The 18210-nt window shown below is 38.5% G+C and overlaps 1 protein-coding gene across 6 annotated transcripts in view; it reads right to left on the reverse strand.

Annotated features, from left to right (window-relative positions):
• Positions 1–18210, reverse strand: part of eps15l1a (epidermal growth factor receptor pathway substrate 15-like 1a) — a 487464-nt gene that overhangs the window by 33023 nt on the left and 436231 nt on the right. For 4 of the 6 annotated variants that reach the window (XM_073068849.1, XM_073068851.1, XM_073068850.1 and 1 more), the window contains one exon: positions 2792–2997. The exons of the other annotated variants lie outside the window; for them this stretch is intronic. In XM_073068849.1, the coding sequence (XP_072924950.1) occupies positions 2792–2997 (206 nt within the window). The remainder of the gene's footprint in view (positions 1–2791; positions 2998–18210) is intronic. 6 annotated transcript variants of the gene reach the window in all.

Genomic DNA, 18210 nt, shown 5'->3' on the forward strand with positions numbered 1-18210 from the left:
AAGAGATTGTTGTTGACTTCAGGAGGGCACGGAGCGACCACTCTCCGCTGAACATTGACAGCTCCTCGGTAGAGATCGTTAAGAGCACCAAATTTCTTGGTGTTCACCTGGCGGAGAATCTCACCTGGTCCCTCAACACCAGCTCCGTAGCAAAGAAAGCCCAGCAGTGTCTATCTCCCACCACCCATCTTCATCACATTCTACAGGGCCTGCAGCAGATAGTGAGGTCAGCTGAGAAGATCATCAGGGTCTCTATTCCCGCCATCACAGACATTTACACTACACGCTGCATCTGCAAAGTAAACAGCATTATGAAGGACCCCAGACACCCCTCATACAAACTCTTCTCCCTTTTGCTATCTGGGAAAAAGCACCAAAGCATTCAGGCTCTCACAACCAGACTATGTAACAGTTTCTCCCCCCCAAGCCATCAGACTCCTCAATACCCAGAGACTGGACTGACACCAACTTACTGCCCTCTTCTGTGCCTACTGTCTTGTTTATTATTTATTGTAATGCCTGCACTGTTTTGTGCACTTTATGCATTTCTAGGTAGGTCTGTAGTCTAGTGTAGTTTTTTTTTCTGTGTTGTTTTTACGTAGTTCAGTGTAGTTTTTGTACTGTTTTATGTAGCACCATGGTCCTGAAAAACGTTATCTCATTTTTACTGTGTACTGTACCAGCAAAATGGTCAAAATGACAATAAAAAGTGACATGACTTGAGTTGACTTGACTTATAGAATGGCATGGCATAAGATGAGACAATTAAACCCATAGGTGATCTGCTCATTCCAGAGACCTCATCCAGTTACGTTATTGACATAACTGATCTAGTCCAGCTACTGTTTAATGTAGATTGCTATAAAGTTAAAATAAGAGATTCAAGTGATGAAGGTAGGATAAGACAGTGGAACATTCTTGCAAATGGCAATTATATCCATGTGACACAAGAATTGTACACCATTGCTCAGCCCAAAGATAGATACTGTGAATTGAGAAAGATTAATGCAGTAACATATTTAGTGACAATTCCCACCCTCGATAGTGATACAGAGGGCAAGTATTCAATAAGTGAAGATGGAAAGGATAAATGTTGTTCTGAGAAACTCATAGGAGTGACACCCTGGGCTACAAGGATTGTTCTCTTTTAATTATAACTGCCTTCCTATGTGTCAATTACAATCAAACACTAAATAACTTCCCAAGTTATTCCTTGATTTTGTAAGGGTTTCCCCTTGTTTACTTAGTTATATGATGCTACTTCCACATAAAAAAAAATCATCCTTACATTTATCCTCTCTCTAGCCCATTAAGAATGATAGATGTCCATATGCAATCAGCTCTCACTGTTCTGAGCTCGAGTCTGGGTCCAGTCTGATTAATATCTCTGTTTCCTTATATCACTCCATGTATATCCTTAATCTTAATATAGGCCTAAGTATATTTCCATTTTTGAGAGCTGAAGAAGGCACCAGACAAATTAACTGAGCAGCTGATAATTAAACAGGCCTTCTTTTTCAAATCAGACTGAGTTCATCAATCTAATGATATACTCTTTATTTTCTTCTCTTCCTTTTGATAGTTCATTAATATGTAACTCAACAATGCATCAAAAAATTATCTTTGGGTCTATATCCTGGCACTCACTAATGAACGCCACTGTTGGAGTACCTTCACCAGAAGGACTGGTGGTAGATACTCATCACCTCCTTGAAAGCCAATTATAGATCCTGTAGATAAACAATAGTAAACACTCTACTTTTGGAAATAGAGGTAAAGTACATCAAAGAAAGGATACCTTGGGCTAGAAGGTGAATTTAAAACAAAAACAAGCACAGATTCTAAATGAGAGATGGAGAACTACAATGACAAAGCTACAGATTCTTACAGAAACTCATGCATACAGCCTTATTACAGAAGAAATATAACCTGCTCACACCTACTGATGTTTTCGGTTGGCTATGTTCAGTTCATTAATTGCAGAAGTACATTCACTAGCTTTAAATATAAGCAGAGAGGATACTGATGCACATCAAGTTCATAAGTAATACACTCAGGACTGAGAGCTGAGTAGTGATACTGTTGGCACAAGTTAATAAAAATCCCAATTTATCATCAATGCCTCGCATGCATCAGATAAGTATTACTACAAGCAACTGCACTGAAGCACAATCAGATCAGCTGTCTCAAGTTGTGCATGGTAAGGAAATGGGGGGGGGTGTTGAGGAGTGGGAGAGAGAGTGGCAAAGAATAGAGGGGACAAGAAAGAAATGTTAACACTCAGCCACCAACCAAATATGTGTTGGCCAAAGGCCTTAGTGATATACCTACCCTGGTTGAAATTTAATAACGACATATATCACCAAAATAAACACTTCAAACCAGTTTATGACAGCAACATAACAGTAATCACATCCAGTTTAATTCTGGCTGGAATTATTCAACCTCTTGCCAATCATTGGTTGTCAATGATTACTGTATTATTTTTTGTCATTATGTCCAGCTTGTCAATTTTATTTTTGAAAAGGTTGCTTGCTGTCATTATAAGGTTGGCCACTGGTTCAATCTTTTTTTCCCTTTACATTAGACAAAAAGCGAGAAAAGGGCAAAAGATATTGAGTAGATCAGTATTATTATGGAAAAATGGCTAGCATGATTTCCACGAGAATGGTAAGTGAAGCTGGTGAGGCGTCCAGTTGTAGGCTTTAGTAGAATGATCCTACTAGCAGAGTGGGTAAGGGTATTGGGAGGGAGTGATTGTGGACAGAGAGTATCACTGATCTCAACTTACAGAGCTGAAGTCTGCAAAACCCAAAGAAGAGTCTTTAGAAGTTTTACTTGAGGAAGAAGGCGTGAAGGGATCTTTACCGCTGAATGGGTCACCGAGCCCCTTTTTACTTTGAAACTGGTCACCGTCATAAGCGCCAAAGGGCTGGAAAGGATCGTGGGACTTGACAGAGTCGGCCGAGCCAGGCCTGTTTACAAGGGTACTTTTACCTGGAAAGTTTAGAAAGAAAAGCATTATTTCCCACCAGGAGGTAAAGTCAGCCTTTAATTTTTCACCAAAGGCACTTAGTTATATCGTATCTCTTTTGTTAATCTTCTGTGATGTCTTATTGACAAGACTTTAGAGTTCTGCTAGGATATTGTGGATGAGTAATTCAAAAGCCAGGCTTCTGCTAAATGAACTGACATTACACTATATAGACTGAAATTCAAAACTCCTTCCCTGCTGTGCCCCCAATATCAAGGACATATTTGTTTCCAGACTGCTTCCACATATGTTTTGGTCAGTGATTCTGACTGTCAATGACTTTTGGTCAATGACTCTGGAGGTATTTAAATGACTGTTTCTAATGACTGATGCATAAAATGAAGTTGGAAGATAACGGGGGGGGGGGGGGGGGAATGAAGGCAATTACATTAGCTGAAAGGGTTTGGAAACACACTGTAAAACTGAAAACAGGGCATGGTGCATGCCGGTGATAAACTTGATTCTGATTCAGGTGTTGCTTGGTGAAATGGTGGTAAAGAGGTTAATTTGTGTTTCAAAATGGAATCACAGGACGTGTTACTCTCTGTTCAAACATAGCTGAAAAAGATACTTGATTTTAATTGAAAATATGCTGACGTTTGAATTCTGATTTTCTCCAAGCGAGATTTATGTTTCCAGGTAAAAATGATATAACAATATTTTGAGAACAGCAACATCATTTTACAAATAAGACCTTAAAAGAGCAGAATTAGTCCATTTGGTCCATCAAGTCTGCTTCACCAGTTCATCATGGCTGATCTACTTTCCCTCTCAACCTCTTTCTCCTGCCTTCTCCCCATAACCTTTTATGCCCTGACTAATCAAGAACATATCAACTCCCATCTTAAACACACCCAATGCAACAAATTCCACAGATTCACTATGCTCTGGCTAAAGAAATTCGTCATCTATGTTTTAAATGGTTGTCGCTCTATTTTGGGCATTTGAAAACTGATTTAAAGTTAACATCACAGCAGTGCTTCGAGAATATTCTGGGGGATCTGATGGGTAGAATTCAGAAATAAGAAATAGGTAATGGGATTCTACCATATGCTCCCAAAGAGTCAGTGAGATTTAGAACAGTAAATATATATAGACAGCAGGGATTGGTACAGGAAAAGCAGGGTTGAAATTAGACATGACTTTAAAGTTCTCTTATTTTGACTTGTACTGCCATTGTGCTAAGGGATTGCATGTCACAGAATTTGTCCAGGAAAGTGAATGGAATATACTCATCCTCAAGAGAGATTGGATAGATTTGTTTGTCTGGATTCGAGGAGTGACCTCATCAAGGTTTGTAATATTATTCAGGGTTTAGGTAGGGGAGATAGTCTCTGTCTTTTTTATGAGGTTGGGAAGTCTAAAATTATAGGGCATGGGGTTAAGGTGAGAGGGGAAAGATTTAAAGGGTATTCAAGGGACAAGGTTTTCACACAGATTTTGTGGGAAAACGGAATGAGCTACAAAAGGTGATGATGTGGAGGACTACAATTACAGTGTTTAAAAGACATTTGGATAAGTAAATGGATAGAAAGGTTTAGAGGGATATAGACCAAATGGAGACAGAAAGGACTGGCACAGATAGGCGTCTTGGTTGGGGTGGACAAATTGGGCCAAGGGTCTCCTCTGTACTGTATAAATCAAACTATGAATAGCTAAGCTTTCTGTTTAAAACCAAAGATGAAAACACAGAATACTATCATACAATAATCAGCATGACACATTAACATCTGTGTGGCCAGAAGCTCATTCAGAAGAGGTTACATAAAAGTACTACATACAAAGGAAACGCAATGCAGTTGATCATGTATCACTCTTGTACATATCTGTGCTAGTAAAGTTTTATAGTGAAGTTTTGATGAAGCCATGAGGGAAGTTTGTGAGGCTGCGGCAAGCAAGTTCCTTGAAATAATCCCAGACTCTTCTGGAACTTTTAGAAATGAATAGAGGCAAATAACATGAACCTACTCCTCTAATGACTCAAAGTTTATCCTTGCATTTCAGTGGAAGGAATAAGAAGGTCCACGGTCCAAAGCAGTGGAAGGTTCCTAATGGAAAATGGAGGAAAGAGGTCCCTACACCTGAAAGTCCTAGAGGGCCTGAGCAAAGCTGGTGTTCTGACATGAAGCTCTGCTGTTGAACAGCCTGCTGATGCTCACTTTCAAGGTTTAAAGTATTAACTGTACCATATCAAGTCAGTATCTTGTAAAGGTATTTACTATGCACATTTAAAGTTTCTATGGTATCACACTATTATGACCGTTGCATAGGAATGAAGGACCCATTCATTTCAATAGCTTCTTTGATGATGCTTTGTCAGGAGTGACTCATTTGAGGCCAACTCTCAGATAAAAGTAATATGAAGAAGCAAACCCAGAAAGTAAACTAACGGTTTTTGAAACCTTCAATTCTGTCAATGGTGACCAAGCCATGGAAATAATCCTCCATTTGCATCTGCAACAAACTCCTGCTTAATTGGGTCAGTTTGGACTGATAAAAATGGTGAAAGTCAATAAACTGTTACATAGTCACCAAATAGAAGTCTTTCAGTGAGGTAAAATGCAGTTCAGAGTACTCTTAAAAAGTCATTTTAAAAATCAGTTATCTTCACCCGCTGAGAGGAGGAATGTGTGTTCTGGGTTCCTCTAGAACTCCATCAATGGTGAACTGGAACACTGATGCAAGATTAAAATAATCATGGCTAGATATCACAGAGAAATATAACTAACAGGAAATTTTAACATTTTGCTTTATTAGTTCATGAAGGAACAATCCTGAAACTCCAATTGTGGATCTGCTCTTAGCAGACTGCATAAGCTGAAAGTAGCAGTAAACATTGAACAAATTCTTTAATACATAGCATATTTGTAGATCAGAAAAGAATCATTGCTAGTTCTTTAGTAAATGAAAGCAGCAGGCTGAGGGTTATATGGCATTATAGTACCTACTGTAACATGCTATAAAGCCACAGAAGTTTCAGAATCTCATTGTGAAAGTAGTTAAACTGCTTCTTTTGAAATGTGCATAAACACACTAGAAATGCAAGTTGGATTTAAGAACATATTTTAGCATTTGAACATTTTTAAACACAATTGATTGAAAATGGAAATACTAATTATTCAGAATGAAAGAGAACATTTCTGTTAAGATTCTGATTTTGTTCAGTTATCAACAGTTTAGTAGGTGCCCATGAAGAGTCATACAGGAGAGTTTATTAGCTCAAAGTTCTTTGGAAAATCATGATAAATATGTGCTTTACATGCATTCACTATCTTTTAATTTCAGAGCATGACTGACAACTTTTAGATCAATTATTAAAAACTGTTCAAAGCAAATTTTCTAACAATTAGCTATTAATACTCTCCAATCATTTAGGGAAAGTTATCCAGGGCTCGAATATTATATATAAATCTTTAATGCAAATGTTCAATTCTTTAAACTCAGTTCACAGCTGCAATTATCTACTAGTAGTTGCTGGTTAAATACTGCTGACTTTCCAAATGGTTTGGCAAGTTCAAAATTATTTAGTAATTCTGAGTTGGGATAAACATCTCTTGATTGGCTTCTCACTCTTGAACATTATTTGATAGCTCTAGTAGGCAGTGCAGATGTCAGGACATTTGGTACGTGGGAAACACTATGGAAGCATTGCCACCTTAAATACTGTTAAAATTCATACATAAAAATGCATCCATTAATTTGCACACTCGCAATGAATCAATGGTTTGAAAACAAGATGAGGAAAACAAAAGAAAGTCAGCTGACTTGGTGAAGATTTGCCATATGGAAAAGGAAATCAAATCGCAACTTCAGAACAATAAATCCTATAACATTAAGTACAGGCATACAAGTAGCAGCATGGACATGGAGAGAAAATTGACTAATTTGGCTAACACAGAGCAATAATGAAAGGTTGCTTTCAAAATGGAGGTAAACGTACAGTGAAGTTCTTCAGAGACCAGTGCTAAAACCATTCCTCAACCTGGACTAGGTAAACAGTATACAACTTCTAAATCAACATAAGACGTGGAAACATAATTGTGAAGACATAATTGAGAAACAGACCTCAAGGAGATATAAAAGATTTGTAGAATGGATGGTGATGCATAGAAATGTGAACAGTTACAATGTGGTAGAAAGACTGAGGGAAAAAAATCTACTAGAGGGCACAATTTTAAAAAGAAGATCTAGAGGCCCTTATGCAAAGTTTGTTGCCAGTGGCATAGTAGGTTGAGAAACCATACAGGGTCCAGTGTTTCTAAATAAAAGCATGGAAGGCAAGAGTAAGGAAACTATGACAAATCTTAATTAGATACCTAATCAGCCATAATTGGCATACTGTACCCTGTTGCAAGTGCCACATTTCAAAAAGATGGAAAAGCTCTAGAGAGGATGCAGAAGAGATTGATGCAAATGATCCAAGGATGCTGGACTTAAATGTATAGACTAGAGCCACTGCAGTTGTTCTTGTACAGGGAAATTGAGATGATATCAACAGAGATATGAAAAATCATTAAGAGCATCTGCAGAGCAGATAGAATTTAGAACAGTACAGCACACTATAGGCCCTTCAGTCCACAATGCTGTGCCAACCCTTTAACCTACTCTAAGATCTAATCCTTCCCTCCCGCATAGCACTCCGTTTTTCTATTATCCATGTGCCTATCTCAGACTCTCTTAAACATCCCTAATGTATCTCTACCTTTACCACCACCTCTGGCAGCATGCTCCACACACCTACCACTCTCAGTATAAAATAATTACCTCTGACATCCCTCTATACTTTCCTCCAAACACTTTAAAGTTATGCCCCCTCATATTAGTCATTTCCACCTTGACTAAAAAGTTCCTGGTTGTCCACCCTATCTAAGCTTATCATCTTGTACACTTCTATCAAGTCATCCCTCATCCTCCTCCTCTCTGAAGAGAAAAACCCTAGCTTACCCAACCTAGCCTCATAAGACATGCTCTCTAATACAGGCAGTATCCTGGTAAATCTCCTCTGCACTCTCACTAAAACTTCCACATCCTTCCAATAATGAGGAGACCAGAAATGAACACAAATGTTTGGTCTAACTGAGTTTTACAGACCTGCAACTCTACCTCACAGTTCTTGAACTCATTTTCCTGAATAATGAAAGCCATACACACCATACACTTTCTTAATCACACCATCAACTTGTAATGCAACTTTGAGAGATCTATGCTTGTGGACTCCATGACCCTTCAGTTCCTCCACGTGGCCAAGAATCCTGCCATTAACCCTGTATTCTACCTTCAAGTTGACCTTCCAAAGTGAATCACTTTATACTTCTCCAGATTGAACTCCATCTGCCACTTCTCAGCCCAGCTCTGAATCTTATCAATGTCCCAAATAGCCTTCTATACTATACATAACACTACCAACCTTCGTATCAGCTGTAAACTTATGAACCAATCCTTCCACTTCCTCATTCAAGTCATTTATGAAAATCACAAACAGCATGGGTCCCAGAACAGATCCCTGTGGAACATCATTGATTACTGAGATCCAACCAGAATGCGCTCATCCACTACCACCTCTGTGGGCAAGCAAATTCTGAATCTATGCAGCCAAGTTTCCCTAGATCCCATGCCTCCTAACTTTCTGAATGGGAACCTAACTAAAATCCATAGACCATATCCACTTCTCTATCTTCTTCAAAGTGCTTTGTTACATCTTCAAAGAATTCAATCAGACTTGTAAGGCATGATCTACTCTTTACGAAGCCATGCTGACTATTTGTAATAAGACTATGCTTCTCCTAAATGCTCATAAATTCTGTCTCTAAGAATCCTCTCCAATAATTTTCCCACCATTGACATTAGACTCACTGGTCTATAATTTCCAGGGTGATTCCTCTTCCCTTTCTTGAACAAAGGAATAACATTTGCCACCCTCCTATCTTTTATTTCTACTCCTGTCACCAGTGAGGATGCAAAGATCATCAACAAAGGGCAACGATTTCTTCCCTCGCTTCCTGTAGTAATCCTGTCCAGTTGTGGGGTCTCATCTATCCTAATACTTTTTTCTCCAAATGATAGAGATAAAAAATTTTCTCCATTGGTGTCAGTAGGTCAAGACTGGAGTGCATAGAATTAAAGTGATTAGCAAAAGATCCTTGAGTTTTTACACAGCAAATGATTAGCTCCAGAATGCACTGCCAAGAGGATTAGTTGATTCAATTGTGGTATTCTGAAGGAAGGCGGCCAAATATCAGAGAGAAAAGAATATGCAACTCCAGTTAGAGTGAGGACAGAAGTTGAACTATTTGTTATGCTTTAACATAAAGCCTGCAAAGACTCAACAGGCTGAACAGCTTTCTTCTATTGTGTTACCAGTCCCTAATTCTGCATACCCATACAACATTTAAAATTAATTCTCAATTATTTATACATTAGACGTTAAAGGAGCATTAGCAGCAACACACACAAAATGCTGGTGGAACTCAGCAGGCCAGGCAGCATCTATAGGAAGAAGCACTGTTGACATTTCGGGCTGAGACCCTTTGTCAGGACTAACTGAAAGAAAAGATAGTAAGAGATTTGAAAGTAGGAGGGGGAGGGGGAAATCCAAAATGATAGGAGAAGACAGGAGGGGGTGGGGTGAAGCTAAGAGTTGGAAAGTTGATTGGCAAAAGGGAAACAGAGCTGGAAAAGGGAAAGGATTATGGGACGGGAGGCCAAGGGAGAAAGAAAGGGGGAGGGGGGAGCACCAGAGGGAGATGGAGAACAGGCAGAGTGATGGGCAGAGAGAAAAAAAGGAGGGGGGAAAATAAATAAATCCAGGATAGGGTAAGAAGGCGAGGAGGGACATTAACGGAAGTTAGAGAAGTTAACAGCAAACAACTTTTTTAGAGTTGAGATTGCAATCAAATCAACCATGATCTCATCAAATGACAGAGCAGGGTTGAAGGGTGGAGTGGCCTGATCCTGCTTTTGATTTACACATTTATAAGTAACCTATGAGGCCATAACTGTTAACATGTGTATGTGTAATTTCTCCAAAATATAAACTGATTTTTAAAAAATAGTAACACATACGTAATTAAAATTTAAAGTTGCCAGAGGCATGGATATGGTATACAGCTGATAACTCTTTTGCACCATTCTCTGTAAACTCTAGAGACTGTACACCTGAAAATCCCAGGAGATCAGCAGTTTCTGAGGTACTCAAATCAGGAGGTACTCAGTCTGGCACCAACAATCATTCCACAGTCAAAATCACTTAGATCACATTTCTTCCCTATTCTGATGTTTGGTCTGAACTACAACTGAATCTCTTGACCACGTCTGCATATTTTTATGCATTGAGTTGCTGCCACAGGATTGGCTGATTAGACACTTGGATTAACAAGCAGGTATATAAGCATACCTAATAAAGTGGCTACTATATATACATTACTATGTCAAGAAACATGTGGATTTGAAGGATAACCGGAAGGTAGTGGATTGCCTATGCACCAGTTGCCTGTTTCTTCTTGCGTGGATTTGGAAAGATGTTGTTGCAGTAACATAAGCAGAGTAACTATAGTGCATTGTGTAGATGACACACAGAATCTTTGGGGCATGGGTCAGATGCCAATCAAGCTGGCTATTTAACCCAGTTTCTTAATCTTTGTTGAAGTTGCATCCTTCCAGGTCAGTAGAGAGTATTCTATCATGCTGCTGATCTTAGGATGAAGCCAAGATGGATCATCCACTTGGCCAAACATGACTTCAAATATTTCATTTTTGGTTGGTACTCACATTGTTTTTCTACCTTTCCTTCCAGGTGGATAGTTCTACATTTCCTTTTAATCATACTCCATTTCCCACCTTTTATTTACTCAATCTGTCCATAATACTTGGGAGAATTGTGTTCGTGTTCTCTCTCTCTCTCTCTCGTTTTATCAATCCCTCCAACTCCACACCCCCTCTTTTGCCTTGTTGGCAAACCTGGATACAAATCAGTTGGTACCTTTATCATATTCATTAAGATAGATTGACAAGTAGCAAATAGACAAGGGTAAAGTACTAATGCCTGAATTAACTCACTTAGTACTGCCTACCAACTAGAAAATATTCTGAGTATCTGCCTCTTAAATATCTTTTATACATACTAATTCATAAAGAACCCAATACCTTTTATCTGGTGTAGAAACCTTTTATAAAGGGGCATCCTTTCCCACTACCTGGTTAGTAATGTCCCCAAAGGACTGCAATAAACTTGATAAGTTTTATACTTCATAAAATCTCATTGACCCTGTATAATAATGTTTGCTTTCCACAGTGACAACCAATAATAAGCTAAATGACCTGTAGTCCCCTATTTACTCTCCTCTGCTTTTCTTGAACTGTGCCACTTTATTACTGGCCAGGGTCTTATCAAAACTTAAGGAATTTTAAAAGATTGCAATCATTCTGCCTACTATCATGCATGCACTTGGTTTAGAACCTCAGGATTCAGGCAATCAAAATCAGGCCATTTGTCAGTCATCACCCAATTAGTATGCACAGTATTTTTTTATCCAGTGTAAGTCACTGTGGTGATCCACAGAATCATTTTCTCTGTACACAGAGTAATTTCCTGTTGTAATGTCACTCAGCATAGTGATCCACTTTGTGTCTCTAGTGTCACCGTGAAAACAACATGATAAGCAACATGAATGTAATTAGGGTGTTGGTGTTGGGAATAACGGTCTGGTGGAAAATGTCAACAACATTTTGCTTAAGGTGCTGGTGGATTTGGAGAATTTTATAAATTTTGAGCTGGGTCTTCATCTTCAGGTACACTGTCTCAGATGGTCAAGTTTGGTACTGATATGAAAGCAGTCTTCTGAGATAAGAATTTCATGTTTTCCAAAGTCCCATTATTTACCTTTATTGCCAGATAGCATTGAAATGTGGGGCCAGATTTAAGTTTGTTTTGCCATATGACATGTAATACTCATTCTCCTATAAACTTCAGTGAATGAGACAATAAGCAGGAACATGGCTATATATTCACAATCTCAACAACTGAAGTTGGGTGGCCACATCTGGAATGCAGGCAATTCAGGCAGAAGTTTCCCAATTGTCCTGTAGTTAAGCTTAACTTCAGCAGGACACATCAAATGTGAGATGCAAAGAGAAACTTTAGAAAAGAAACTCACAGCTTGGCACTGGTCAACTTGTTATAATCATGCCCATTATACCTCTAGATGGACTGAATCCATTCAGCAATTTGGGAAGCAGTTCTTTAGCCATCAGAAGACAACAATTGAGGAAAGCCCTGGTGATATCCTTTCCTGTAGCCAACATCAGAGAGACCCCTCTATAGATTATGCATATGTATGCTTTCTTTATTAAAGATGACCATGTTAAGGGCATCTCTGAGATCCCTTGGCATGACTTCTCAGATGTGGGAGACGAGTTTGTGAAAATGTAACTGAAATTTGTCTACTAAATTTTAGAACAACTGGTAATTTTAGAACTAGTTAACACTAAGAATTTCCAGCTCTAATTTCTGGTTTAAGTCAGATTAATCCCTTAGTTGTGATAACATTAGTGGCAGCAAATCTTGTTTCAGTCTTCCTGATTTTGAAAGCAGAGGGCAACTTCAGTTGCATTTGAAAATTTGCAGCTGAACTACATGATGGTGTGGACTGCTTAGGTAAGTATTTTTACAATTGGGCAAGTTCAAAGAACGTTCAGCACTCATGGAAATACAGTATAAAACACTGTAAAACAGCACTCCAGGCAAGGAAGTGAGAAAGGAGATGGAAGAAATGGGAAAAGAAGTGAGAAGAACTGCCAGAGAACTGTTTCTGTGATTGGTCCAATATTTGTTTGTGATTAAAAATGTAAGACCAGTGGATAATGAATAACTGAGACTTAACTACACCTGCAGATATATTGCCAAATATTTATTGACCAATATAAACACAGCGAGAGCCCAACTTGGCTGTTCACCAGCTGCTAATGCAACATCTATGTGCTAACAATCTGGTTTAAATGTACAGTATTGTGTCACAGCCCAGCTGAATTTAATGGGGTGGTTCATAAGCTTTGATTATGACTAATGCATTTTCAGATCAACTTTTCATAGTTCTTTTAAAAAAAAAATCCTGTTCTTTGCAAGTTGAATAGGAATCAGCCACTACCAGTCACCCACAAACACCAACCATATCTTGGCTGACACACAACCCACCTTCAAAAATATCAAGGAGAAAACCACTTATTGTCAAATAAAAACTCTTTGTGCAAATACAGCACCTATGACTATTTTAATTAATTGTGGTGTATTTTAACTCACTTTTTGTGAAGAACAGACTCAAAGGTATTCAGAGTGCTGATACAATTTTGAAGGAAAAGAGAAAGAAAACAAGAAAGATACAAATGATTCAGATTGCAAATATTTGTGTACATGGGTGTTTTATCACCCTTTGGTCTGATGAAAAAGATAAAACGATGATAAGCTGTGAAGCATGGTGTCAGCCTCCTTTTTACTGACAGTGTTTATCAGAAAGCACTGCTGAGCTTGTTCCCATGATGAAACAATTATTATTTGTGCCAACAAATACATTTCAAAATTTGCAGTGTTTTGCTTACATAAACACTGGTCATGAAGAAAAAGGCACAGTGAAATGTAGGAAGGCAAGTAAAAGATCAGTAAGACAAGTTGGGCAATGGAAGATTTACAAATGGGGAGAGAGAAAACATGAACATTGGAATTCTGGAATGGTTAAGGAGCAAGGGAGAGGAAGAAGTGACAAAGGAATTCATTAGTGAGAGCATGGTGAAGAATTCAGAATGGGTAACATGAAGGAAAGCCAGGAGGACTTACACTAAAGCAAAAATGTAAGATTAAAAGTAACTCACCCAGCCAGACAATTTCTTTGCTTGTTGAAAGAAGTCATTATTGCTGCATCACAGGCTCATGAACTGAAGCAGCAATCTCTTTAACATACCGACTCTTAATAAAAGTGGGTTTGTGGGCTATATTAGCTATCTCATACCACATTCAATCCCCAAAATCCAAACCAATCTGTTCTTAAACTCACAAAAAAGATACAATGCAGGAGGCCATTCAGCCCAGTGTCCTTGTTGGTCAAAGACAAGCTACCCAGCCTAATCCCATCATCTAACATTGGTCCTACATGACACAGCTTTTCAAAAACATAACTAGGAGTGTTTTTTTAGGTTCTTCCAACCTTGCAGTGAATTTCAGAACCCTACCAGCAACTGAGTGAAAATGCTTTTTGTCATTTTCCTTTTAATCCTACTAAACATACACTCCTTAGTTTTGGATAGAAAAGGTTTAGGGGTCTGGATCAAACAAAAGCAGATGAGATTAGCTTGAATAGGCATTATGGTTGGCATGGACAAATTGTGCTGAAGGTTCTTTTCCTATGCTGTGTAACTATGATTCAATTTGATTTACTCATTCTGACACCCCTTATGATTTTTTACATCCTAATGATATCTCTCTTCAGACCCAAACAAAAACAACCCATCTTTCTTCATAGATACAATTTTATAGCACTGGCAAGATCTCACATCTCATCTACAGTCTCCAGAACAATCACATCTTTCCTATAGAGCTGATGACCATAACTTTATGCAGTGGCCCAACTAGAGTTAAATATGGTCCTTGCTTCCTGCTTTTACTGTTGTATTTGCCACTCTCCCTTCGATTCCATGTAGGACCACATCAAAAATCTTTCTAAATTCTAAACAAACCAGATCAAAAACACTGTCCTCATTGATGCTCCATGTTATCTTCCCAAATAATTCTATTAAATTAGTCATGTATATGATGCTCTTTTAACAAAGCCATTCTGAGGGTCCCCAAATAACCTGTGCTTTTATATTTGGCTCCTTAGAATGGATTTATAATTTGCTAATTATAGCCTGTAAGTCCTTGTAATTAAGTAACTCTAAAATATTGCCAATCTTTTATTTATCTGGCTCCACTTCAATAAGCTCAGAAGATAGAAAGATTGCAGTCAGAACACTGCAATTTCTTTTTAGCAAACGTTCCAGATTCCTCGGTTTCGTTTAATTTGAAGGCGCGTGCAGGTGTTGTACAAGAATGGTATCTTTCAGGGAAAGTAAGCGAAATTTTCATAAAATTTTTTCATGATGGTATTTTCAAACTACTTTTAAAGAAAACACATTACAAAATTGTAGGAGTGAAAGGAGCAATACAGAAATATAAAAATAAAAACAAGCTGAATCAGTTAACTTTGTTGAAACATGTCAGTTATTTGAAAATATTTACCATAACCACTAATGTGGAAAAAATAGTCTCTTGCAGTCTTAGCTGAAATATTCACATTTAGTGCATGTACCCAAATACCCTGAAAAGCCACAGCATTGGTATTGGTACACCAAAACCACAAGTGCAAGGGCTTCAGGTTTTATGCAGAAAAACATTTTGAAAAGGCATTAGATTATGTCCCAGACTTCAAAGAAATCAAAATTTTGACTTGCTCAGTTAGAAGTAGCAAAGGCAGCTTATTGTGGATAAGTGGAGGACAGATTCTCCTCTCTCTCCACCAAGAACACTATCTTCCCTCCCTCCACTTTCACTGCACCGATGGCACTGCCTTTCCTTCTTCTCCCCCCTCATTGCACCCAGATCACAGCCCTCTCTCCATCCTCACTGCACTAAGGGTACTACCTGCCCTTCCTTCCACCTCAGTATAATGAGGTCATTGTCTCAGAAGATTTAATTCAGGAAGTTAGTACCTGTGTCCTCACAAAGTAGTCTAAATTACTCAGTACCAGAATAGCCCTCTAAGGCACCCAAGGTTTTGGTAGCACACATTCATCAGAGTACAATGGTGCTATAAAGTTTGTGAACCCTTTAGAATTTTCACTATTTCTGCATAAATATGATGAAAAATGTGATCAGATCTTCAAGTAAGTCCTAAAACTAGATAAAGTGAACCCTTTGCTTCAAGTAACTGGTGTGACCTCCACACCCCCCCCCCTTTGTACAGCAATAACTTTAACCAAATGTTTCCAGTAACTGCTGATCAGTCCTGCACATCAGTTTAGAAGAATTTTAGGCCATTCCTCCATACAAAACTACCTCTGCTCTGGTATATTGGTGGCTTCCTTGCTGTTTCAGGTCCTTCCACAACATTTCTATAGGATTAAGATCAGGACTTTGACTTGGTCATTCCAAAATGTGAAATTTCTTCTGCTTTAACCATTCTTTGGTAGACTGACTTGTGAGTTTAGGGTTGTTTTCTTGCTGCATGGCCCACTTTCTCTTGAGCTTCAGTTCACAGATGGGTATTCTGACATTTTCCTGTGGAATTTGCTGGTACAATTGAGAATTCATAGTTCTATCAATAAGGGCAGCAAAGCAGGCCAAACCATGACACTGCCACCACCATGTTTCACAGATGGGATAAGGCTTATGCTGGAATGCAATGTTTGCTTTTCGCCAAACATAACGCTTCTCATTTCATCCATCCACAGAACATTCTTCCAATAGCCTTCTGGCTCATCCACATGATCCTTAACAAACTTTAGATGGGCAGTAATGTTCTTCATGGAGAACAGTGGCCTCCTCCTTACAATCCTGCCATGTACACCATTGTTGTTCAGTATTTGCCTGATGGAAGACTCATAAACATTGACATTAGCCAATGCAAGGGAGGTCTATAGCTCCTTAGATGTTACCCTGTGGTTCTTTCTGACCTCCTGGAGTATTACACACCTTGTTCTTCGAGTGACTTTTGTTGGTTGACCAATCCTGGGTTGAATTTCTTCCATTTGTACACCATCTGCCTGACTGTGGATTGGCACAGCCCAAACTCTTTAGAAATAGTTTTGTATCCTTCTCCAGCCTGATGAGAAAACAACCTGAAAAGACAACCTTTTTTTCTGAGATCCTCAAAAATCTCCTTTGATTGAGGCATGCCGCGCTTTCAAAAGCCTGTGTGGTGAAGATCAGACTTTAATAGTGAAGACCCAAGTTTATGTTCATTAAATAGGGCAGGGCCTCCCACACTCACGCCTGATTGTCATCCTATTGACTGAAACACCTGACTCTAATTTCCCCTTTAAATGAACTGATAATCCTAAAGGTACACATATTTTTCTCAGAAATACATGCAATATTGGATCATTTTTCTCAATGAACAAATGAACAAGTGTAATGTTTTTTGCGTTATTTATTTAATTGGGTTCTCTATCTAATTTTAGGATTTATGTGAAGATCTGATCACACTTTAGGCCATATTTACACAGAAATAGAGAAAATTCTATAGGGTTTACAAACTTTCTAGCACCATTGTATATCGCAAGTAACCACTTGTCAGTTAGAGGGGTGCTTACTAAGTAGCTCTATGCTACTCACAACTCCAGATGGCAAATTTTGCATCTCCTTTCAATAATTTCTCCTTACATTTGTACTATGCTGCAGGTACCACAAGGTTACTGACTTAACTTTGTACAAAATCATTGTGTTAAAAGTTTGCTAACTTTTCCTTCGGTCTTCATCTCTCCCCAACCCTTTTCCTGTGTCTCTCACTAATTTCTCCACTACCCTTAGGTTGATTTGAAAGAGACCCACCTCAGTTTCATGGGCCAACCATTTGATGTCAAAGTGACATGAAATGTCAAATGATCATTCTTTGATCAACCTGTCACTTACAAATAATCACTTCCAAATGAATATACATCATCAAGTTTTCTACCCTCATTAACTGTCCATCTTCAAACTGTTTTCCCTGAGCAAATTCTCTGTGCTTGCTGTTTCACATTACTCCAAAAAGCTAACAATAGTTAACAACATTCAACACCTTTCCATGTTGCCACTGTCTTCATAATCAGACTTATTATCACTGACATAAACTCAGTGGCCACTTTATTAGATATCTCCTCTATCTAATAAAGTAGCAACTGAGTACATGTTTGTGGTCTTCTGCTACTGTAGCCTATCCACCTCAAGGTTCAACATGTGCATACAGAGATGTGTTGTGTTCACTTGCCTATAACTGCTGATGAGACTTTAAGCCAGGAGATACAACAACAAAGCTGGAACCCAAAATAAACTTTTATACAATGCATCCCAAAGCATGACTATTTAAATGGTTTACCCAAGAACAATCGAGACATTGTTCGGAACAACACAGAATCAATGACACAATGGACAGAGTCTATAGAAGTGAAGCAAA

The sequence above is a fragment of the Hemitrygon akajei genome, chromosome 16, assembly GCF_048418815.1.
Source record: "Hemitrygon akajei chromosome 16, sHemAka1.3, whole genome shotgun sequence".
Lineage (NCBI taxonomy): Eukaryota > Metazoa > Chordata > Chondrichthyes > Myliobatiformes > Dasyatidae > Hemitrygon > Hemitrygon akajei.